The sequence below is a fragment of the Schistocerca gregaria genome, chromosome 3 (assembly GCF_023897955.1).
Source record: "Schistocerca gregaria isolate iqSchGreg1 chromosome 3, iqSchGreg1.2, whole genome shotgun sequence".
NCBI classification, from domain to species: Eukaryota; Metazoa; Arthropoda; class Insecta; order Orthoptera; family Acrididae; genus Schistocerca; species Schistocerca gregaria.
In genome coordinates this window covers 291,992,675-292,017,178 of record NC_064922.1, presented here as the reverse complement: position 1 = coordinate 292,017,178, position 24,504 = coordinate 291,992,675, and the positions used below count along the sequence as shown (strand labels likewise).

The 24,504-nt window shown below is 38.6% G+C and overlaps 1 protein-coding gene across 6 annotated transcripts in view; it reads left to right on the top strand.

Annotated features, from left to right (window-relative positions):
• Positions 1–23,197, top strand: part of LOC126354185 (protein TMEPAI-like) — a 170,926-nt gene extending 147,729 nt beyond the window's left edge. For 3 of the 6 annotated variants that reach the window (XM_050003630.1, XM_050003629.1, XM_050003632.1), the window contains exons 3-5: positions 15,789–15,982; positions 19,030–19,200; positions 22,523–23,197. In XM_050003630.1, the coding sequence (XP_049859587.1) occupies positions 15,789–15,982; positions 19,030–19,200; positions 22,523–22,864 (707 nt within the window). In that variant the 3' untranslated portion in view covers positions 22,865–23,197. Of the gene's footprint in view, positions 1–11,275; positions 11,327–15,788; positions 15,983–19,029; positions 19,201–22,522 lie in introns of those variants that run through there. The other 3 variants (XM_050003634.1, XM_050003633.1, XM_050003635.1) reach the window with 2 other exon arrangements.
• The last annotated feature ends 1,307 nt before the right edge of the window (positions 23,198–24,504 follow it).

Genomic DNA, 24,504 nt, shown 5'->3' with positions numbered 1-24,504 from the left:
TGCGATTTTTTCCCGTCGGTGTATTTTCTTTTCTTAGCTTTCTAAAACGCTTAAGTTTCCGTGATCTTAACGTCGTCTCATTTACATCTTCATCTATATTCCACAAGCCACCTTATGGTATGTGGCGAAGGTTACATTGCTTACCACTGTCACTTCCCCCTTTTCCTGTTACAGTCGCTTATGACTGTTGGGAAAAACGATTATTTGTAAGCCTCAGTGTGTGTTCGAAACACTCTAATTTTACCTTCATATTCTTTTCGCTAGACACACGTAGGAGGAAGCAATAAATTGGGTGGCTCTTCCAGAAATATATAATCTCTGAACTTCAACAGTAAACCATATCATCATGTAGAATGCCTCTCTTACAGAGTCTGGCACTTAATCTGGATGGGCATACCGGCGACGCTTCCTAGATGAACATGTAAAGAAATGCGCTGCTCTTCTTTGTATTTCCTCTATCAACCTTGTCTGGTGCGGATCTCAGACTGACATCTGCATCTATGTCTATGTACATAAACCGGAGGTTACTGTACGGTGCATGGCAGAACGTACCACGAACCACTACTACCATTTCCTTTCCTGTTCCACTCGCAAATAAAGCGAGAGAAAAACGACAGTCTATAAGCCTCCAGACAAGCCCCTAATTTCTCTCATCGTATCTTCATGGTCCTTACGTGAAATGTTCATTGGTGACAGTAAAGTCGATCTGCAGTGGACATCAAATGCCAGTTCTCTAAATTTCCGCGGTAGTACCCCGCGAAAAAGAGCCTCGTCTTCCCTCCGGGGATTCCCTTTTGAATTCACGAAACATTTCCCTAGTAACATGGGCGCTGATCGAACCTACCGGTAACAAATCTAGCAGCAATCTGAATTGCTTTGATGACTTCCTTTACTCCGACCTCGTGGGGATCCCAAACATTCGAGTAGTACTCAAGCGTGGGCCGCATTAGCGTTCTACACGCCGTCTCCTTTATGTATGAGCTACACTTTCCCCAAATTCTCTCAATACGACTAACTCGAACATGCGCTTCTTGCAATGTTACGCCGTCGCTGTGTCAAGCAGCGCATTACTAATGTTGTATTCGAACATTACAGGAGCATTTTTCCTTCTCATCCCCATTAACTTACATTTTTCTACATTTAGAGCAAGCTGCAATTCATCACAAGAAGTAGAAATACTGTATGAGTCACCTTGTATCCTCTTACAGTCACTCAGCGACGACACCTTCCCATACACCACAACGTCACCATCAAACAGCCGTAAATTGCTGTTCACCTTGTCCGTCAGATAATTTATGTATACAGGAAGTAAGAGCGGTCCTATCAAACCTCCCTGGGACACTCCTGGCGATACCCTTCTCTCTAATGAACACTCGCCATCGAGGGAAACATTCTGGGTTCTATTACTTAACAAGACTTCGAGTCAAATATACCTGGGAACCTAATCCGCCCGCTCGGACGTTCGTTAACAGCCTGCAGTCGGGCACTGTTTCAAATATTTTCCGACCCTTTGTGGGTGGACTACATTTCCCGACGATTTTTCCAATGAATCTCAATTTGGCATCTACCTCGCCTGCGATTTGTTTTATGTGGTAGTTGCTCTTTAAGTCGCTCCGCACGCATAGTAAAGGCCAATGAAATTGAAAAGTTACTGCTTGCACGTTTTAATGGATGAGAGACCATATGCATTTCTCAGCAGCAATACTGGAAATGTTTCTCGCAGTCGTTGAAAGTAAAGGATTGCAGTGTGTCGCGCAGTGGTGGATTCTTGATTCGAAGGAAAAAGGGAAGTTGGCTTTGGACTTGATATCGACGTTGAGATCATGACGACACAGCATTAGGCCACTTGGCTGTAGGGGCTGTGAACTGACCTTGCTCTTGTTGAAATAATTCTGGCAGTAGTCTCAAGTCATTTTAGGGAAATTAACCACAATATAAATCTGACAGGTTATTTACGGCTTCCTGCGCATAGTAAATGTTGATCACACACTGGTGGTGCGTCAGATGGTATCACCAAAAGTTTGTGATGTTTCGACGAAGCATCTGCTCTTAATTTTCAGGCGATGATGTCGAATGTTGGTGAAAGTCCTCAGTAGGAGCTTGCTTCATATATTCTCAGTCGAGATTCGACGCGAAAGATGACTTACCGCTAGGCCTTCTGCCAACAGTGCAACATGATGAGCAGCTTTAAAAAAAAAAAAAAAAAAAAACGGCACGGCTCTTTTACGGCCACATCCGACACGGCGTCCTATCATTAGCATCAAATCTAAACTGAGGTTTCCGATTGGATTTGAACTCTGTTTATCAAGACACTTTAGTAGCTTGGGTCTATAAGGAAAGGAGACCTTTGTGGGGTCGGTAATGGCCAACAAAAACGGGCAAAGCAGCTGCGATATTAAATGTTCCGCCCATTTGCACTACAGCGTTATTCCACGGTCTGGAGGTAAGGAATCCCACCGTCAAGTTGCGGGTATCAGAGACTGTGTTTGGCAACAAAGGGGGTGTGAAATACTGCCGTGCAGCTGGAAATCTCTGGAATTAATTTTCACTATCTGCTCATACTCATAAATACACGCTAATGTTCTGCCCGGCATGCATAGAGCCTCGGGCAATGCAGGCATCTTGCTTTTCTGTTCAGGACGAGGTGTGTTGTTGGAGTTAGTATATTTCTTAGCATCTATCCTCACAATGAGACACATCTGAACTGCACCACGTGTGATACATTACAGTCAGAGTCTGTGCAGTTTAATGTTAGATGGATATGCATAAAATAGAGGGGATGAGATTCGTATGCGACTCTCAAGAATCGAGGGGCCGCAGAATTTGAAGTTCCGCATAGGAAGGATGGATTCACATTGACAGCATTTATACTATTTGTAGCTGATCCCCTAATATTAATTTTATAGTAAATATTTTTATTTTGCTTAATCCAGAAATTTCGCTTCTGGATTAGATCGGATGTCTTTTGAGAAATTTAACAATTTGCTACTTGATTTGATAGAACTGCTTGTAGAGTGAAACGCTTATAGCGTTAGCATAAGAGAAGAAAAGGCAATTTGGCTACGTGCTGAATTGCGTGCTCTTCCGCATGTACGAATCTCAGATTCGGTTTCTCTTCTCCGATTCATAAAGCAAAGCACACATTTACTGTGTGTCTAGATGTGGCTTCATCTTTATTCCTGTAGCAAAAGATAGCCCGCTGCAATGCCATGGCTGGATCTCTGCGTGTTCCTTTGGTCAGGTTAAAAGTGTTTTAATGGATTGTTTTTGAAAGGAAATGTTAAGTCGGTGTGCGACACACCTGGATTACCAGACAGTGATTGTGAATGCATATTTTATCAGCTTTCTCTGTTTACTGTGTCAGATAAGACACACAGTGTTGTGTTATCTAACGTTGGTGTCTGCTTTCACCTGCTGGTGACATTGTCTAACTGCTTCATGTTGCCCACAGAGCAGCAACGAGCATAATAGTGCATTATTAAAAAGTAAACAGCTACGATATTCTAAATACAGTCGTGAATATGCAGAATTGTTCCGATTTCTATCAAAATAGAAGCCTTGCATTTTGGTTCACCAGAAGCTAGGAATTACTTGCTAACGGTTAGTATACATACGTCCCCAACGGGGGCAAGAGCGGCGCTTGCACCAACTGAAATCTGGTGTACAGACTTGCAACTAATTTCGCAATTCTTGTTTGCCATTGTACTGAAGAGTAGATTTAGCTCTGCCATGACGAGAATACTGTGGCTTCAGAAATCGCTACGTAACTTAGACTTGTTTGGTTGTCACACTTGACTTGCAATTATGTACGGTTGTCACACTGTTGATGAAATTATATTGTAGCCCTTCTCCCAGTTCGGCGGTGTCTTGCAGTCAAGGCGAATACGAACTTTACAGAGCATATCCGAGAAATATTTACAAAACTTTTCTCGTCCGCCGGCCGCGGTGGTCTCTTGGTTCTAGGCGCGCAGTCCGGAACCGTGCGACTGCTACGGTCGCAGGTTCGAATCCTGCCTCGGGCATGGATGTGTGTGATGTCCTTAGGTTAGTTAGGTTTAAGTAGTTCTAAGTTCTAGGGGACTAATGACCATAGCAGTTGGGTCCCATAGTGCTCAGAACCATTTGAACCTTTTTTTTTCTCCTCGTCCATTTCTGCTTTCTCTAGAAGAGCAGAGAGTACAACTTGCAGTTACACAGTTTCAAATTCTGCAGCCCACTCGGCAAATCCGCACAATAACGTGTCAAGCTGAGGGGACGAGCGCCGTCTTGGTTCAGACCTCTTTCCCACATCCATTTAGTCGGCTGCTGAGTCTAAGAAGGAAACATTACCAGTTTGACCCCATATTGTAAGGAGAAAAACGCATTGGTACAAGATATCAGCCCGAGCAATCTATCCTGTGCGAAAATCTGTGACATAATTCTGACCTACTGAAAGCACAGCTTTTAAACTTTGGCGCGCATTGCTTGCTTGTTACTCGGTCCAACCCACTGCAGCCGCCTAACGCTCATGCGCGAAATATTATAAAGTCACTCCATTTACATACGGCTCCCCAAAACCGGATTTCGTAAACAGATTTCTCAATACCGCTTCTGGGTGCTCATGTAAACAGTACAAAACAGATTCTGGAAATCTGCTTCTAGTTGCCGTTTTTCCAAATCCTCAATCGATTTTAGCTTCCATGTAAACGCAACAGGTTTTGAATCTGCTTGGGTTGTCAAGTTACGTGTTGTTTACAGAATATTCGGTTAATAAGGACTTATTGTGCAGTGAAGGAGAAGCACAAATATTGCACTGAGCATGAAGCTATCTACCTGTACTATTTAAGTGAAGAGAAATAACGATTGGGTTGAATGAATCAGAAACTGAATCAGCTGTTTTCCAGACGCCATATTTAACTGGGCTAGCAAATCCGCTTCAGACTTTAAGATGTAAACACGACAGCGAAAAACAGTTTCCGAAATTCCGTTACCGTCTTTCTGAAGATGTGTCGCTTGTAAATGTAGAGAGTGTAGTGACAACCGAAGCCCTGCTATTCACAGTATGTTGAAGTTGAAGGAAGAGGAGGCAGAAGGTGGACACATCTGCCCAAAGTGTTTTGAAATCTCGTTCGAGAACAAGTTATTTTACGCAAGAAATAATAAATAATATGAGTGTGATATGTAATATGTCAACCTCACACAGAATTATGGCACAGACCTCTCGGGATCGATTTCTGAGGCTGATACCCTGCAAGAGTGCTTTTTTCACTCTAAAATATTAGGTCAAGTTGGTGATGTTTCCTTGTAAGATACACTTATCGCACTCGCGTGTCAGTAATTTTGTTATGAGTGATGGTAAGTAAGGAAGCTATCGTACATGAAATAACGTCATCTGCCCTAACATGTCTGCTCGTACGCAAGACGACATGCCATAGCACGCACAGTTTCGCTGCGGAGCGGTGCGTGCAGAGGGTTGTAGGAAGGAGCGCCCATCTATCTATGCATTGAACTATTGAAACTGCTATACATTATACAACGTGTACATTATGTAACCAATTTCATACTTCTTTAACGTGGCGTATGTTCACGGATGTAACAAGTGATGCTCCATTCCCAGCTTCACCTCCTAGGCGTCGTTTCTTCTTTTTTTTTTTTAGCTTACTAAAGTAACCTAAATTCTTCCTCAGAGTCCAAGCTACCTTCATACAAAATTCGATCGAAATCGGTTCAGCGGTTTAGTCGTGAAAACGTAACAGAATACGTACTTTTGCATTTATAAAACTCATATCGGTAACAAAATTATTACTTCAAAAACGTGATGATGATGTTTGTTTTGTGGGGCGCTCAGTCCAATCTCGCCACTTGATACACACACATACCCAGTCATCTCGAGGCAGGTGAGAATCCCTGACCTCGCCGGGGACCGAACCCGGGGCCCCGTGCTCGGGAAGCGAGGACGCAACCACGAGAGCACGAGCTGCGGACTTAAAGTGATGGAGGTCTTGAAAATACAAATGGTATCTAAGCTGAATAAATTTTGTAAAGCTCATTCCCTGTTTTCACACTATGACAAATTGTATCCGTCGCAATTTTTATTAATTATTTTTATCGATATCTAGCAGGATTTTCGCAGTCGTTCTAACTGATGATATTTCAGCTCATTACCTTGAAAGAGTTTAGTAATACAAAATTATGGGCTTTATATATTCCACTGTAAATGTGTTTATCTTTTAGCCTTTAAAATAATTCAGAAATATGTGAATGGGTATCTATCAATATTCTGAGATACAGTAAGTTTCGTGCAAGTCACTTCTTACCAAATTTTGTTCCTGAGTCACGACACGTCTTCAAACTCACAGAGTCAGTTATGTATACGAAAAATGATTTGTGTATATTTCCCTCCCCCCCCCCCCCCCCCGCCCCCCTTCCGGATCAGTTTCTATAGACATCCATGTCTAAATAGTACGGGGCTACTATAAATGATTCATTCGTTTTCAAAGTTCTATATTTTCCAAAGTATCACATGTTCAAATGTGATTGGCGCATGAATAGGACCGTAAGCTCACAGTGCCCACCAATTGGCGTTACGAGCACAGTACCTTGACAAAAGGGCAACAAAGCAAGAAAACAGCTTTTGTTTATTGGAATATGCAAGATGTTTATTTGTGCTGTTCAGCGTGAATACAGAAGGAATCATGGAAGAGAACCGCCATGTAACGGAGCAGTGTGCGTTGGTATCGACAGTTTAGGGACACTGGTTGTCTTTGTGAACAGAAGAGTACTAGTCGACCAAGTATGCCAGATGCAGCCGTGGGGAGGGTAAGAAAGTGTCCACGGTCCACCCAAGCCACGAACTTAAAATACTGCAGCAAACTGTGTGGACGATTTTGAGACGGGGGTTATATTTCAGACTGTACCGTCTGTAGCTCGTGCAGTAACAGTATGGGCGGCGCCTTCAGTATTGCAGCACTTGAACATTTCGCCTCCAAGCTGATGTTCAGCGACGAAGAAACGTTCCATTTACCTGAAAATGTTAATGGCCACAACGTAAGAGTGTGGGACACTGAACAGCAACATGAAATAGTGGTGCATGAATGAGATTCGCCAGGGAATAATGTTTTCTATGGAAGACGTATGTTAGGCTTTTTTTTTTGCGGGGACTGACGGGTACCTCTTATCTTGCAATTGTTGTTTCCACAACTGACTGCAGATTCGGAGAATTTCATATTCTAACAAGACGAGGGCCCCGTCATTTGAGCATCGATGTTCACTTCCTAAACGACGAACTTCCGTATCGCTGGATTGGATGTAGTAGTGAAGATGGTTTGGCTCTTTTGCTTTGGCCCCGAGAACGTGTGAGCTAACGCCTCGTGACTTTCACTGGGAGTACGTTAAGGACCGTGTTTACGCGCCTCCACTCAAAAGAACGCTGGAACAGCTCAGAGACCGCATCAGTTCTGCTGTGATAATAACTGGCAAGATGTTGGTGAGTGGTATGAAACTAACTTGACTACCGTTTGGATGTGTGTCGTGCGACCAAACGGGTAGTCATAGAACATCTGTGGATTGCAAAATGTAAACTTGGTGAGTTTACGGTTCTTTTCATAAATCAATCATATTTGTACACGCAATTCTTTGGAAAACATAAAGCCTTAAATAGGTACGAATCATTTGTAACAGCCCTGTATTTGTGCTCTGTGTTGGTCTCCTGCCACCTCCATCGACAATATGCACCAAACAGCGAACTGTGGAATTTCGAAGTAGATTTTGATTCTGTTCCGAGTGCTTCGATTTGGTAAAGTGATTGTATACGTGACTTGAGATCTCTGCTTATAAGTTTTAAATTCATATCTGACGAAGATATCGTAAATACGGAATGTATTGCACGACGGATTAACCATCATTTTTTGCTAACGTTGTCGAAATTTAGATTTGAGCGTGTGATCTTTACGACAGAATTGTGTAACCTCGGACAGAAATCGTGACTAATACATTTTTCAGTATTTCGCGGCGGAATGTCTGTTACACCGTGAGCAACAGTATCATTAAAATATTTTTTCTCAGTTAAAAAGTATTTTACTGTTAGTGGTGCACTCACCGTTATCTGCAGCTTGAAGTTTCACTAATTCACAAGAACATAGTCACTGACAGCCAGCTACATCCACATATAATGTACGCGTCACGCTGGTTCTAGGCAATTCCATAGCTATTAGCATGAAAAAACAAAGGGAAATACAGTATTTGCCCTTATGCTTCTACATTAATTCCCAATGTCTGTTGGCAAAATGTTTACTTACCTTGTAGCTTGAGCTCGAAATAAATGCTTTTCGTTTGAAAACAAGATTGGAAGAAGCAAAAAGTAACTGCATTTTTGTATCAAATTCCATTTCAAATTTTATCGCAAAGAACACGCGGTTGGCAACAGAGCAGATAATCCAAAGACTTTTTTCTTCGCGAGTCAAAGAAACTGCAAAAAGTCATTAAGATTAAATAAAAAAGATCAGCGTCGATGTCTACTTAAAAATAATATTGTGGACTTTAGAAGAATCAAAATTTCAGTAATTGAGAGCGTGTCAGCAATTTAATTTAAAAGCTGTTACTTCAAGTAAATTAACGTTTTGAGATGTTGGCACGCACTGTAGAGTTTAAAGGTTTCCAACCATTTCAGTGAAGTTATCGTTCGGTCTAAAAACTGCCCTAATGTTTATACTGGTTAAATCGTACAACCACAACGTCCTTTCTTGTTAAATAGTTTCACCATCAACTATACAACATTCGTACCGACACTACCCCCATTCGTTTTTCTAAGCACATCACCTGCTCTAAAGCTACATTTTATAATATACGATAAAAAACAATCAGAGCGTTCTTGTAACCCTTTATCTTGTCATTGTAGCGAAAGGTCAAGCCCAAATCCTCTCCATTAATAATAATCAACAACACTTTGTAATAACGCAAAGCGATACACATATTTATCTGTAGGCACAACATGGACGGTTCCACGGCATACTGGACTTTCTGTATTAACCGTATGTTTTCATAGGATCATGAAGTACTACGCCGCGAATTTAGATTAGAAGCGTTTCATTCTTCCACTGTGACGTTTCATCGCTCTGTAGACCTAAGATTGCAGCGGTAAGCATATGACACTGTAACGCTTATTCTACAGACAGCTTCTCGATTGGGTAAACGCAGACTACACAGTGAATGCTCATGGAGCTACCAACGGATACTGAGCCAGTAGGGAGCATTTTTTGGTGGTGGTAATTGTGGAAGATTGCTGAAGAATCATAGCGAGTTTATGAAACCGGTACGGGTACCTAACTTCTTTCCGAAAGGCAGAATAACGGTCATCCTGGTAACTTTAAAAATGTAGATGTACTGTAAGGTTTCCATACTATGTGATATCGAAAACCATTGTTTTTCGATTGTGATTTATACAGTCGCTTTCTGTTTAATTGATAAAACACAATCATAGAAAAGAATAGTAAATCATACAAAACAATAGTAAGTTTATTCGTCCAAATATTATTTCACTGCGATTTGAATAAATCATGAATACATAAATAATATGGCGAATGTACTACAGAATGTCAGTTACGTAACACAATTTTTAATAGCACTTGATTGGTAAAAGAATATGCAATACGTTTTTCCAATAGAATATTTGTTAAGTATTTGTCTCGATTATTAACTCATTTCGAACTGGTGTAGTTTTAAGTTAATATTACATCATTTAGCATAAAAATTGTCACTGCCACAACGACTATCACGCAATTATCGCTGTTGCCACTGCTGTACATGACGACTGAAACCATCCAAAGGCACCCAAACCCGTGGGCAAGGCATGGCCACGCCCCTCCCGAACGCCACTCCGCTAGCTCTCAGGGGAAAGGAACAAATTTAATGAAACCAGGTGTTTTTCTTTCCAGAAAATAATTTAAAAGTTGGTATTACGCAGGTTTTTAACTTGGTCAGAACTCAGAACTGGAACTTTTTATGGCTAGTTACAAGTCGCCATTCCTAGTGTTGATAGTTAATTTGTTATGCGTGGCTAACAGTCATGCTCAACATACAATTTCTAATATTTTTATAAACTTATCGATAGGAAGAATGGACTGCAGTTAGTATCGTGTGTTTTATCACCTGTTATGAATAGCGGTTTGGCAGTCTATTGGGAACAGTTCCTTGCTGAAAGGATTCATTGACTATGTGAGAGAGTAATTTGCTAATAGTTTAACAGCATATTTCAAGTATCGGTAGTCTAAGTAAAACATCCTCCACATCAATGTGTTTTTTATTCTTCGTTTATCTAATTACCCTCTCAGTTTTATTTATTGGAACAGCAGGTACGGTATACGTAATCTGGTCTCGTTTTATCTGCATACTTTTTCTACAAGTTTCACGGCTTTCTGCATGAATCCTTCGCAACTGATCTGATTAGCTGCTGTTAAAAGCGGGACGATTAAACGTTTCTGTAACAATGTATACTCTTAATCTGCAACGATGATATTCGCACATCCATTCATTCTGTGAAAAACATTCCACTATACCACTGATTTTAGAGCTGCTGTCTTGGGTTTACACTCTCTCTTAAACTAACAATTATTTCGAGGGAATACTGTAGTTCTTCCATTATAAAGTCACGAACGATTGGCCCCATCTAACTTCATTTATTCCCACGATGACGTTTCGCGTCTGTAATGACTCATAGCTTACTTATGTTCCATCTCTTGTAGTCACGCAGACCGATTGTTATTTGGTTTCGCATGGTCCACATAGAAATGTTTCCGAAGGATTAGTGCCTATAGAATCAAGTGATCAACGCCGAGAAAACTGACAGCATCAAACACTAGCTAAAACGGGAGAAAAAGGCGGGGTGCCCAAGAAATGAACATTTGCATCCTTTTGCTGTGTAGTTGCCAAATTGTACTAAATTGCGTCTACTTTGCACATCATTTTTTTAATCTTCAATATTTCATATCTACATGGAGAACAAGAGGTTAGTTAACAGCTGCTGCTGACACAATATTCCAGCAAAAAATTTGTTTTGTCGTAAGTACGAAGTTTAGTGCCTCTTGTTTTATAACTGCCATATAGCGTATCATATGTTTTTATGTCAATCATTCTATGCAGAATGTATCTGTATGACATACGATCGTACTTCTTTCGACCAGACGGATGCCAAATACAGTACCACAATCAAAAAATTTGAAACCCACGAGAGCCTGAGAATAGTTCTCGGAGCTGCCGCTAGAGGCGGTAGTCACTGCATAGCAGCAGTGTTGCCAACACCGGCAGGCTACTCTCCACTGATCTCAGCTTTCATATATGCATCCTCTCCGTGGTGAGGTTTAAGTTATCGTTTAGATCAACAGTTTGATGAAATGAAATTGTGCGAAAATATGCATTCCGTCTGTAACACATTGAGCGTAGATCGTTCCTAAATTCTAATGTTGGTGCTACACATTTGATCCTATAGTTATCGTTCAATACCACGCTGCAATCACAAGTTTTGCGGATAGTTTAGTACTTAAAGTTATTGTATTTTGTGCTTTCTAGCCATTAAATTCATATTTTAATGTCCTTAACACACATCGGGTGTCATTTTTCTGCGACAACGAGAGACAGTTACATGTTCATATATGGCTTTGGAAGACTTAACCGCTGCAGTAATTTCATATGTGTTGGTGAGAAATAAGAATAATATAGGTGGCAGTGTGTACACCCTTTGAGTGACAGTTTGCATAGAATATTTTGTTTGACAGGTGGAGGGGCGGGGGCGCGTACAGTGGTGTGTTGCTCGGAATTGAGAATCTGTACTTGTTATTAATGAATAAATTAACGTGTTGCTGTGAAAAGTGTCAATTATGTTATACCCAGATATGGATATGTCATACATATACAGTAACGTTTGTTGAACAAAGTGCATATGATTTCTTTCTGTTATTTAAAATGTTCGAATGAAACATGCAGCTTCGGTAACGATTGTGTTTCCTGGCCCTCAGTGGTTTCAAGAGTGGCATTTGGCCAGTTTGGTGTTTTCTCGGTTAAGAAAAAAAGAAGGAAAAGAAACATGAGAAGAGATTATGTCGGCAGTGTTGTCTTCGGGTTAAAAAAAGGCAACCATTTATAGTGCAATGATTCTAATTCGGTAAGTCTTTTTTTGAACACGTTTTCGTTTATATAGCTATGTGCATTGGCAGTTATTAATAAGCGGACGCAAAGCGTCAAGGATTAATTACTACCAGAGATTAAAAGAAAGCAGATTTTTGGAAGTATCAAGTAACGCACTGAGGCAGCTCATAGTTAATGTCAGTACGTCAAAATAGTTGCGGTATTTCAGCAGTAGCCTGAATATAGTGTTAAAGTCGCGACAGGAAAAAATGTATAGCCGGTGCATAGCACAAATCCTGTCAAACATTCTTTATTATATTGTCAAATAGTTTACAGGAACGTTTGATCATTAAGATAGTTAGAATGTGGACGTATTATCCCGGGTGTTTTGTTATGTGACAGAAGTTTCCCAATTTTTTTAACTTTTTCCGAGGGGACCAAAACTGAAATCCTGTTGTCTTTGTCGCTATAAACAGTATGTGAATGTCAGAGAGGTCTGTGTGTGGTGTTGGAGAATCTGTATATTCCTTCATTATTGACGAGAGTAAATTACACAGTTCATAAATTTCCTTCTCCTTTACCCCATTTTTTGCATTCACGTGCAATACTTGGACAACCTTCCTAGCTTTATCCACACACATATGATTGAGTCACCAACATATCACTAGACATAATTGCCAAGATTTTAGGCTATTGCCAAACATCGCCACAGTTTTCAGTTCCATATCAGACAGATATGAAGTGTCAGCCATTGAGTGTGCAGTATGCCACATCCATCTGATTGCCTGGTATACTTTCAGGTTGACATCACAGTTGAAGCAAAGTGTGTATTGCAAGAGACGATCGAACAGATGAGGTGAGCTCCACTCTTCTCTTTGGCAAATGACCATTCTCTGCTTTTTACTCTGCTTTTGGAATGGGTTGAGCTGCAGTCTCATTTTGCAATAGAGCATTTGAATTGAAGCTTTTTGATGTGCCACTTTGTAGTATCATTTTAACACCACTGTCTTGTTGTGGTGTTTATTTTCTACCCTGCGTGATATAAATCATTAAACTGTTGTGGCTGCAAGCTCATTTATCTTGTGGTAATCTTCTTGTTAAGCAGTTGAAAGAAAAAAAAGTATATGCTGGCAGTGCATTGCTGTAGTTAAGTTTACTGAAGGATAGGAGGTTTTGTACTGGAGGTTTCAAAGCTGTGAATTTCTTACTATGTTAGATGATTATTCAAATCTTGATGTCATTTCATATAGAAGTAGGCAGTAAGGTTGTCAGTGAGAGCTGTTTGTTTCAGTAGAGGAGATTTTAAAAGTTAGCCTATTGTATGTTCTGTTAAAGGTTTTAGTCATCAATGATGAACGTTGAAGTTGGATCCTGTCATACTCTATTTTGATTAATGTTTGACAGCCTGTGACAAATAATCTCAAGTCAGCCATGTAATTCACAGAAAGTAATATTTACTTACACAAACCATCCTAATTATCTTATAATTGCCTACTGTACTGTATTTTAGGGGACAACACTACACAAAAAGGCCGGGCTATGTGCAGTGTATGTTGATATTGTCATTGTTATTCATAAATCATGTATTTTTTCTTCATTGACATATTTTTTAGTGTTCCTTCATTCCAAATTTAATTTTGCCATTAACTGGTAGGAACTTGTATTTTGTGTACCAGTTTGCCAATAAAAACACTGTGGTTACCTTTGTATTGTGGTTGTCATAGCACCATTATTGACTTTTCCATATGAATTTTATTTTGGAAAAAAATTGTCACCGCCATTACTTTAAGTGGTGATATATTCCTCACAGACCTTGCTATAGGTCTGTGGTAGCTGTATCAGCAATTAAAGTATATACAGTATTGGAAAGGGGGGGGGGGGGGGGGAGAGTGAGAGTGAGTAAGTGTGTGCGTGCCTGTGTGTCATTAATTTTCATGCTCCATATTATTCTCCTTGGGAAACAAAATGCTGCTGGTACTGCCATAATATTGTTAGCCCCCTTTTAGCATTCTCTATGAATTCACTGTCAGTATCTGTGTATTACTGTGCACTTGTCATTTGAACATGTAAGGCCTGTGTACTGTGATTATCTCAGCAGTTAATATTAAATAGTCTCATTTCTGCACATTTCTGGATTTATTGCTTAAAGTTTTCTTCGTTTATTGGCACATTTTTGTTGATTGCTTAAAATCGTTAGGAAAATCATGAATGGTATGAAATACAGTTAGCCCTCAAAACTTTCCCTGCAACATTCATTACTACTTTGCAGTGAGGTTCATCTCATTTTTGTTTCAGTATGTCAGAATTCTTCACAGTTTCATATTACTTCTGGTCTGTTCATTCCTGTTAAATTTTTTCATTGAGAATATTGTTTGCATATGAGGAATTTTTTGATTGTGTAGTTTGATGTACAGTGCATGATTATTCTTATTGAGAATTCACTGATTTCTTTGTAGAGTGGCTTCGCAGGTGTGCAATAAAGCTTTTAACAACTTTGTTGGTGTGGCTGTTATCTGCAACAAGTATATAAATATTCAGTTTCATAAACTGAAACGCCTTTCTCTTGGTCCAGTCTGTATTTATTCATGTTCCAGACACTGTTTACATTAAAGCATCGTCAGGAGATTTAATTGCCGAGAATATAGTTTTTTATATGCGATACATATAGATTAATGATGTAAAAATTACGATGTGAAATGTTTTATAATCTAGAAGTATCGTGTATTAAAAAAACTGTATTATTCCCAATTAAATACACTGAAGATCTGTTAATGTAAAGAGCGAAATGTGTCTAGAACATAAATAAATATATGTTGCAGCAAGAAGGTGTTTCAATTTACAGAATGCATACAGCTTTTGTTTACAGACTTAAGTGAATGTTGTTAATTACAAAAAAAATGTGTGCTTAATATAGAAAAGATTGTACATATCCATTTGTGTATTAAAGCATGCAAATAGATGTTTCTCTCTCTCTCTCTCTCTCTCTCTCTCTCTCTCTCTCTCTCTCTCTCTCTCTCTCTCTCTCTCTGCATGTGTGTTTTGATCCACTCAACCTCCTGTAGGAATAATTTTTCATGCAAAAATGGAGCCGCTTAGTATGGAATGTTAAACTCGAAGTAAGTTAGTAAAATCTACCTGCTAATAGCAGTAAAGTTGTATGTATGTATCTAGTTAATCATAGCATGCACTTGTTCTGGAGAATGTCACCATTTTGCTTTACTATTTCGAACATCATCTTGGTGCTGATGAGGTGTCCTTATCTGTATCATAATGTGCATTGAAAGAAAAAAAAAATTGATTTAGAAATTATACAATGTATTGAAAACTTTTGACTTATTTGTTGTATAACTAAAAATCATCAAATACCTGGCCCTGATAAAGTTGGGATTGAGTTCTGTTACTGGTGTAGGGCCTACATAAATTTTTAGTGCCAGTCTTTAAGTTGATACTCATTTCAGTACAAGAGTCATTGTTTTTAACAAATAGGTCTTTTATATACCACTTTTGTCATCTTATTATTGAGAGACATGCAATTGTTTAAAAAATGCTTAACTGGTTTCAGCAAAATGTTCAGAGTAAACCCTATAGTCTGATATCCATTATACACACTCACTTTCTTGTTTTACTTACACGCACAAAAAAAACAACTTCAATGTATTTTAACCACCTCGTATTCTCTTCTTCTCTTAAAGTGCCTGGGCTGGCAGTATTAGTGTTGGTTGTGGCTGTGGTGCTGGCCACTCTGGGCCTGGTGACGTGCGTCGTGAGCCACTACCGAACGACTGGCGGTGGCCTGGGGGGGCGCGCGCGCTCCTGGCACAAGAGTGAGCCACCGCCCCCCGCCCCCGCCGGCCCACCTGTACCTCCACCTGCCCCCGTAAGTATGGTAATATACTGACTCAAACATTTATGTAGTGGCAATATATTTATTTTGCCTTGTAAAATGTATGAAGTTCTTTCCTCCTGAAACAAGCAACTTTTATGGTGTGAAAGGAAACAATTTTTTGTTTCCAGAAAGAGATTTTCACTCTGCAGCAGTGTGTGCACTGATATGAAACTTCCTGGCAGATTAAAACTGTGTGCCGAACCAAGACTCGAACTCGAGACCTTTGCCTTTCGCGGGCAAGTGCTCTATCATCTGAGCTACCCAAGCACGACTCACGCCCCATCCTCACAGCTTTACTTCAGCCAGTATCTTGTGTCCTACCTTCAAAACTTTACAGAAGCTCCCCTGCGAACTGCAGGAGAGCTTCTTTAAAGTTTGGAAGGTAGGAGACGAGATACTGGCTGAAGTAGTTGTCATCGTGGTGGAAAAACAAGAAAACTATCTTTGCATCACACACAGCCATGACAAGACAGATGCAATACTTAGATTCACGGATGCTGGTAGAAAGAAAGTCACTCAAAGACCGCTATCAAGACACATTCAAAATGCAGAGAAGGATTGTTAATTAACAGTGCATTAAAAGTTAAGATTAAAATTCAAAAGTTCTATGCAAGTAGAAACAAACTAAAGATAAAGTAACAGGTGTATGCACTGTCCTTGGCCTCAACTGTCGTTGATACATTTACATTTAACTTCAGTTAAATTCTGCAACAGTTTATGTAGACAGGTAGTACAGCAGAATTTACGTATTGTATCAAAGCAGCTAAAATTTGAATTGTGGTGGGTAAGAAAAAGGAAGATTTGGATGCAGTCTTTTCATTATTAGACACGAGAAACATGTTCCGTACAGACAGATTGGAACATTAGTGCTTAATAGATTTATAATTCAATTTTTCCTTTCTTTTAGAAATGAGAAAACTACTTTCTTTTGTTATATGTAAATCATTCACCTTTATATGTCCAAGAAGCAGGAATAATTCTTTTTCCTGTTCATGCAGGTATTACAATTGAGTCTATTTGAGAAAATTCAACATTTGAAAATGTAAATAAAATTACCTTGAAAAATAAATAACTAGTTCTTTGCAAATGGATTGTCTTTACACATAGATAAGACACATTATATATAGTTATTTACTGTATGCCTGCTCACACCATTAGAAATAAATGAAACAATGTTCTGAATTCTCAGATTTTTATATCATTGATAAGAACCTAAACCAGTAATTACATATCACAGATCATCTACAAGATTTAAGGTGTGAAACTTTTATGCTACTGGTATCAGATATTGGAGAGGAAAATATCATCAAATTGACTTGCTTTTTCAGTTGTCTTATGGTGGCAAATTTTGGGGTAATTTGTCATTGAAGGAAAATAAATGTTTGTTGCACCGTAGCATGCAATAACAATAATTTATGCTGTGGACTCTAGAACCTCTTTTTGGCTCTTTAAATAGTTGTGAATACTAACAACCTCCTTTACAAAGTATGTTGTCAGCACCCAATCACAGTTTTAAAATAGCAGCTACATTTATAATTATAATATTAGAAGGAGAAATAACTTCCTCAACCTTAGGGTGGTACAGAAAAGAATGATGTTTTAGCCATAAAAATCTTTGGTTACCTACCCAGTGATGTAAAGAATGTAGTAAATAATAAAATAACCTTCAAACACAAATTAAAATTTTATCTCCTGAGCAATGTCCACACTGCCATATTTTTGCTGAGGAAGTGTAAAATAATTGAAAATTTACTCATTGCACATCATAGTGAGAGGTCTGCAGAATGAGCAGCCAACTAAACAAAACTACACTAGAGAAGAACGTTATAGTGCTGGAAGCAAAACAAATTATAAATAATACAGACAATTAACTCACAGATTGCACCATGCCCATGTCAGAAGCAGAAGTTTATTTTGAGTAAAGAGCTTAGTTGTAGGCGAAGAGCAGGCTATAAAATGCTGTCATCAAGATTAGGTGGGAATAACTTGCTTTCGTTACTGCAAAGCACAACACATACAGTAAATAATTTGAAGGAGGAATGCATGGGACGGAACTTCTCTAGTAGCAAGGTGTTTGGATATAAATGAGGAAAAGAAAAAAATATATTAAAAAAATCATTTTCTTGAAGTGTTAGTGCAAGTTAGCAGACTGGAGCTTGCATATTAGAACAAAAGACAGTGTGAAGCAGTATAGCAGAAAGTTGTTTTAAGGATAACTGAAGTACACAAATAAAGTGGAATTGCACATATAAGTGCTAAAAAATGTACTTAGCTTTGTGGTTAGAAAAAATCACTATTTTAGTGTCATGTTGTTTGTATTTCTGTAGCAGTTATTAGAATTTTTAGTTTAGTAAATAAAGCTCACATGCACAGTAAAAAAAAACATCTTTTCATGAGATGAATGCAGATTTTCAAAGGTGATATTAGAGTAAGCTACCTTGTTATGTGAAAACAGGTGACCCGAAGCCTCTTACTTTGTTTGATAAATGTGTTATGCTTATACTTAAAGTGAAGGATTCTCTCTCACACATCAGATGACATCAGTAAGTGAAATTAAAAAATGGAAAGTCCAGGATGGAATAACAATAATATTCTGAAAAGTGTAGTTGCTTCTTACCCCATAGAGGCAATGTTGAGTCACAGACAGGCACAGTGAAAAGACTACTTAACACTGAAGCTTATGGCCAAAAAGTCTTCTTCGGAAATTGAAAGCATGCACGTATTGGCACATGTACAACTTGCATGCACATGGCCATTGTCTCCGGCCACTATGGCTGTGTGCTTTCTGTTTCCAAAGAAAACCTTTTGGTCAAAAGCTTAAATTAGTGGTCTTTTCATTGTGCCTGTCTGTGACTCTGCACCTATTCTGCAGAGTGAGCAGCAGTCTACCATTTTCTTATTAGTGAGAACTTGTTTTAGTTATTAGCAAAAGCTCTGAGATTCACCCAGTTGTGTCTTAAATATAAAATAATGTTGCATTTGTCAAAAATTGGTAAAATTAAATATGTAAGTGATTTTTAAGTAACAAAGATTGCATTGTCTTGCAGATGGTGGTGGGGATGGAACGGTTGAGCCGCGAGCTGCGGGACAGACAGGTACGCCTCCACTCAGTCAGTACAGACTTGGAATTGGGACTGCCACCAAATATTGCCTTGCCAGATGGGGAGGAACTCCCTTATGGCAGTTCGACACGACTGAAAATTCGGGATCCGGAGCAGGTCAGTAGAGCAAATACTACATGCAATACGAAACCACTACATTTTATCAGTGAAAATCACACATTAAAGCTATTGCTGATCTCTTTTTTTTTTAGCCTGCAAAGTAATGACAGATTTCTTAATTGTATGTGTGGGTCCACAGCTGCTGCAAAGTTACTGAGGAAAGTCATCCTGAATAGGTTTTCTATTTCAAAAAAACAAAAACATTTTACTTCATGATTTTGCACAGTTGGCTAATATTGCCCCGTTTGGGAATTTTCAAGCCACCAGAACTGAAACAAATGGCAAAAGTTACAGCAGCTTCAAGATTAGACAGTCACAATTATACATAAAAACTTTTTACACACACTTGTCACATTGAAGCGCTGCAGTCACACATCTCGTCCACAAATTAGTGTGCAGAAACAACCTTCTAATGGTATCCCTAATGAAACTAACTTGTGAATGTGATGGTAATCGGCACAACATGCATACACATCACTAGTTGCCCAAGTGACAATTTGTGACTGATCTGTATTTGTGTTGTTTTTTGGCTGGCTTCTTGCTCACTCACACATGTAATAAGAAATTTTTACATTCCTGGGACACCATCAAAAAATTTTAAAGCTTCATCTGTCTCTGATACAGCACGTTTCACACAAGAGATTTTCTGCATAACTTTTACTTTAGGTTAGGCATATGTAGTAATTCTTTTGAGTGAGTGTTTATTCCTTTTGTTTAAGCAATTTTTATACCTCTGACAACACAATCATGCAATTAAATCTATTGATATTTGATTGTTAGTTGTTTACCATGTTGAGCAATTTTATTTGACATGTGAACTAAGAGACTTTGATGTGATTTATGCTGGCATGGCTACAAAGACCTGCATGAGGGTTGGATTTTATCATTTTACATATGGAATTTACATCTGTGAAAGTAAGTTGTAATGTCATTTGAGTTAAGTTTTCTATTAAATTGTAATGTATATGCAGGTTGTACCCATTACCATCACATTCATAGGTAAACTTTATTAATGATACAATTAGATAGTGATTTAAGAGTGCGAAATTAGCAAATAACACACAAGCATTAAATAAAGTGTTTATTTCAAAAATAAAAACAGCATCTGCAGGTCAATGACTTCCTTCAATAAATGTCACATTTGAAATGCTTGAAGATTGTGCAGTTAACATTAACTGAATAAGTTTAAGAACAGCAGTTTGCTTAAGACTACTGGTTCCATTACAAACAGTTTAACAAGCAGAAACATTCAGGAATTTTGATTGGTGTCCTTCTGTGTGATTTGGCAGGTATCTCATTGTGACTATGGTAATTTAAGTTAATAGTGAATGAAAAGTAAATATTTAAAAAGCAGTTTTATTTTTAGGTATTTTTCTAATATTTCTATTTTTGTATTTTCCTAATATTTCTATTGTTGCTGTTCTGTTTTCATTTAGTGTTATTTTTTTGCTTGTATTTTCACATATCAGCTGAAATGTGAAATTTTACTGTGATCATAATGCAGCATATTATTTAGGTGATAACAGTTGTTACCATCTGCTGTCAAATTTAGTCAGAAATCGTGAAAATAATTGTAGTTTTGCTCAAAATGCTCATGGTTGTAGAGTTCTCCCAAGAGCCTTGTTTACATAAATATTTGTAAATTCTGTATTTCTGAGGACCACTTTTACAAATGTTCTACTGGAAAGAGTAAATGTTAAGTTTATCAACATACTATATGCATATTAGGTTTTCAGAATAGTAACAGACAAAAATCTGGACTCTAGTTACAATTTTTTTCAAATATTTCTGAACTTTTTCTCTCTGTTGTTCATAGATTGTGTAGTACAGGTTGACTTTGTTGTAAACAGATTCGTTATCTGCTTTTTCGTATACACATGATTTTAGTTTTAAGTCATGTGCTGCCATCTGTTCACTGTACACGGAAGTGTTACTGTGTCAGAAATCTCAACAAGCGTCTTCTGTCATGTTTGTCGAGACATGTCGTCTTATGAGGTCAGTAGAGCTGTGAAGTTGCACTTGACAGTGTATGTTTTTAAAATGTCAGGTAAATGGAAAGAAAGTGTGCCTATTGAGAGAAAGAAGTATGTACAAAAGCTGTATTCATTAGAAAAAAAGATGTTTTGCATCATTGACCATATTGTTGACATTCCATGTGCTTTTGGACTTTGTGAATCCACTGTGAGAATTGTTTGTGACATTGTGGAATCAGTTTGGAAATTTGCTTAATGCTTAATTGATTTAAGTGTGATTAGAGAGACCAAATCTTGGAGGTGAAGGAAGAAATGGAAAAAATATTAAGCCATTGGATTGAACACCACTACCATGTCTCTCCCTGCAGCTGGTATTCTAGTCAAAGCCAAGAGCTTACAAGCAGATTTAAGAGATGATGATGATACAGCACCTTTCTTGGCCAGTCCAGGTTGATTTGATCACTTCCAGCATTGTTGGCTTTTGCAACATTAAAATGATAGGAGAGACAGCAGCTGCGGCAGACAGATATGGAGCCGAGGAATTTAAAAATGTGTTTAAAGAAACAGGGCAGAAAAAGGCTATACTGCAAAGGAGGTATTCAATCTTGATGAAACAGGTTTAGTTTGGAAATGAATGTCAAGCCACACCTTCATTTCTACTGAAGAGAAAACACTTGGATCCAAGGCTGCCAAAGACTGATATACCCTTTTTTCGGAGGAAATGCTGTAGGGAATTACAAATTAAAACCCTTTATGATATATCACTCTTAAAATCCTATGGCATTCAAGGGTTGGGTCAGGAGCAGGCTGAGATTTCATTGGACATGGAAAAATGATTTTGTGTATTACTGTGTTTCAGCATATAAATTTAGCATTTGGAGGTATGGTATTAGTTATCTTTGGTAAAAATACCAAGATACTGTGCTACTTTAAAATTAATATGTGTGTAGATGAGAACTTAACCCATATTTTACATATAAAATGACTCAATTTTCATGAATTTGGTATGCACGAAAGTTCCACAGAATGTAACAATCGCAAATAACAAGATTTACCTGTACTTCTATGTAAATGAAAGCTTTTTCTCTTGTATACACCTGTTAAGTTTTTACGTATACTGGAAACACTAAAATTGATACCAGTGAACAAACAAACACTGTATGCCGTTTGGCTTCAGAGTTTGAATTTCTCATAGCCAAATGACCACTTTACTAAAAAAAAGTTCCAGTAGAACACACATCTTGTGAGAACAAAAGATTTTGAATGTACTTTTTTTTTATACTTTGTTCTGTATAATGCATAGTTCAATAATGTGAGGTGTAAAGTTTAAGCATTTCTGTTTACAGGAGAGTGAAATCTACCAAAAGTGCATCCGGCCGCCTCCAAACCGAACAGTGTTCGATGGGGAATCGCCACCCCCTTATCGGTCAAGCTCGACAGGTCTCCTCGGAGGTGGTGGGGACTGGGCGTCTACGCATGTTGTACGATGCCATAGCTTGTCATCGGCAGGTTTGCCATGTACCACACCTGCTGTTGTGGTTCCATCCACCGCGTCTGCTGTGGCCACCCGTGCACGGCGACTTTCTGCCTTCTCAGACTCGCCCGTCCCCGTTGCTGTGTCCGATCTGACACTGGTGCCCTGCCGGACCGAAGGCCGGCGGACTCCGCCAGGGGGCCCAGCGCAGTAGTCTGCATCGACAGTGTGCTGTCATGTGTGTCATGTTTCGGGATTGTGTGCAGTGTGTGAATGGGTCATCTGACACTGATGCGTGTAAAAATATATATATGTGTATGTATATGTATAGATTTAGCTATCGTTTGAGATCTCAAGGAGGATGTAATTCTGAAGGTGACCGATGTGCAAGAGTGTAATTGATGAACATGTGTAACATTGTTGAGAGTAGTAGCTGCATTTGACGATGTACTGGGATACATTACTTTGTGATAATAATATATAGTTTGTGGGCTGGTCAGCACACATTACACATGTGATTCGATAAATCGTGTGTTATTACAATGCATTTTTGTTTTTTTATTAACCTGATTATACACCATTCCCCATACAGACCTCAAAAAGTTAAAAATGCTCTGCAATATTCATCTGAGAGAAATTTCTTTTGCGGGGCTTCATACCCTAATGTACCTGTGTTTTAAGTTTAATATATATAATATATTGAATGTCAGTTCTTGCTGTAAAATGTATTTCTGAAGCAGAGCTGCTTGGAACTATAACTTTGAATAACTGAATGACTCAAGAAATTTCAGACTATAATGAAATAAATAAATGAATGAATAAATCTTGTGCAATTACTTTTCTATGTTTGTTGAAAGAAGAAAGTTTTTCTGACTTCTTTTTTTTTTCTCATTGGCATGAACTGACAAAACTACCTCACTGAAAGCAATTATTATTTAGAATATCTTAAGAGAAAGATGCAGGTTACAACAAAACAGCAGTGTAATACCAGTATTCATTGACAGCAGACAACATATATAAATTACCTTTCTTTTGAATATGGCCACCATACTAAAATCTGGAATGGAGAGGTTTGTGGTCCTGATTATTTAAACATCTGTCATCATGGTAAAACATTGTTCCACCGTACAAATTCAGAAGTTGTCATTTTCACGAGAAAAGAAGACTCCTAACAGAGACATATTCTGTTATATCAAAAGAATAATTCACTATAAAGAATTGTAGAGTTTCAATGGAGACACAATGGTTAGGCAGCACTTTAGAAGACAAAACTAACACATTGACTGCCTTGGGGCCACTGGTTGCCACAACAGGACTACATGCCTGATACCGTGTGACCGCCAACAGCCACAGCAAATTCTCATGCACAATGCCATGTGCCTGGCTTGGACTGTGGTGAAACATCAGTCACTGAGCATGCAGCGGCCAACACATTAACAGTACTGCTGAAAAACTAGAAAGAAAAACTTTCAGATCCTTACTCAAGAGAGGGAAGGGAGTAGGTTGATAAAGGTTGGGAATGCAGGGTAAGTCATGTGAACCACGTATTAAGAGCAGCCCATCTCTAATAACAGGTAGTCCTCCTTTCCAACACTGTCCTTATTTTCTTCTTTGAGGAAGAAACTAACAGCTACAAAAGTTAATTTTGTGTTTTCTACTTTTAAATTGTTTACTGACAATACTAAAGATTTCACCCCTTGGAGCGGAATACCAGTACTGCTCAGACTCCTCGTGATTTGACATCTTTTATTGCAGAGAAGAATAACCCCTTGATTTCCACATAGTGAGATTATACTATATGGAAACTTATGAGTGCTTGCTCACATTCTTCTTTAGAAAGTAATGTGTATTCTG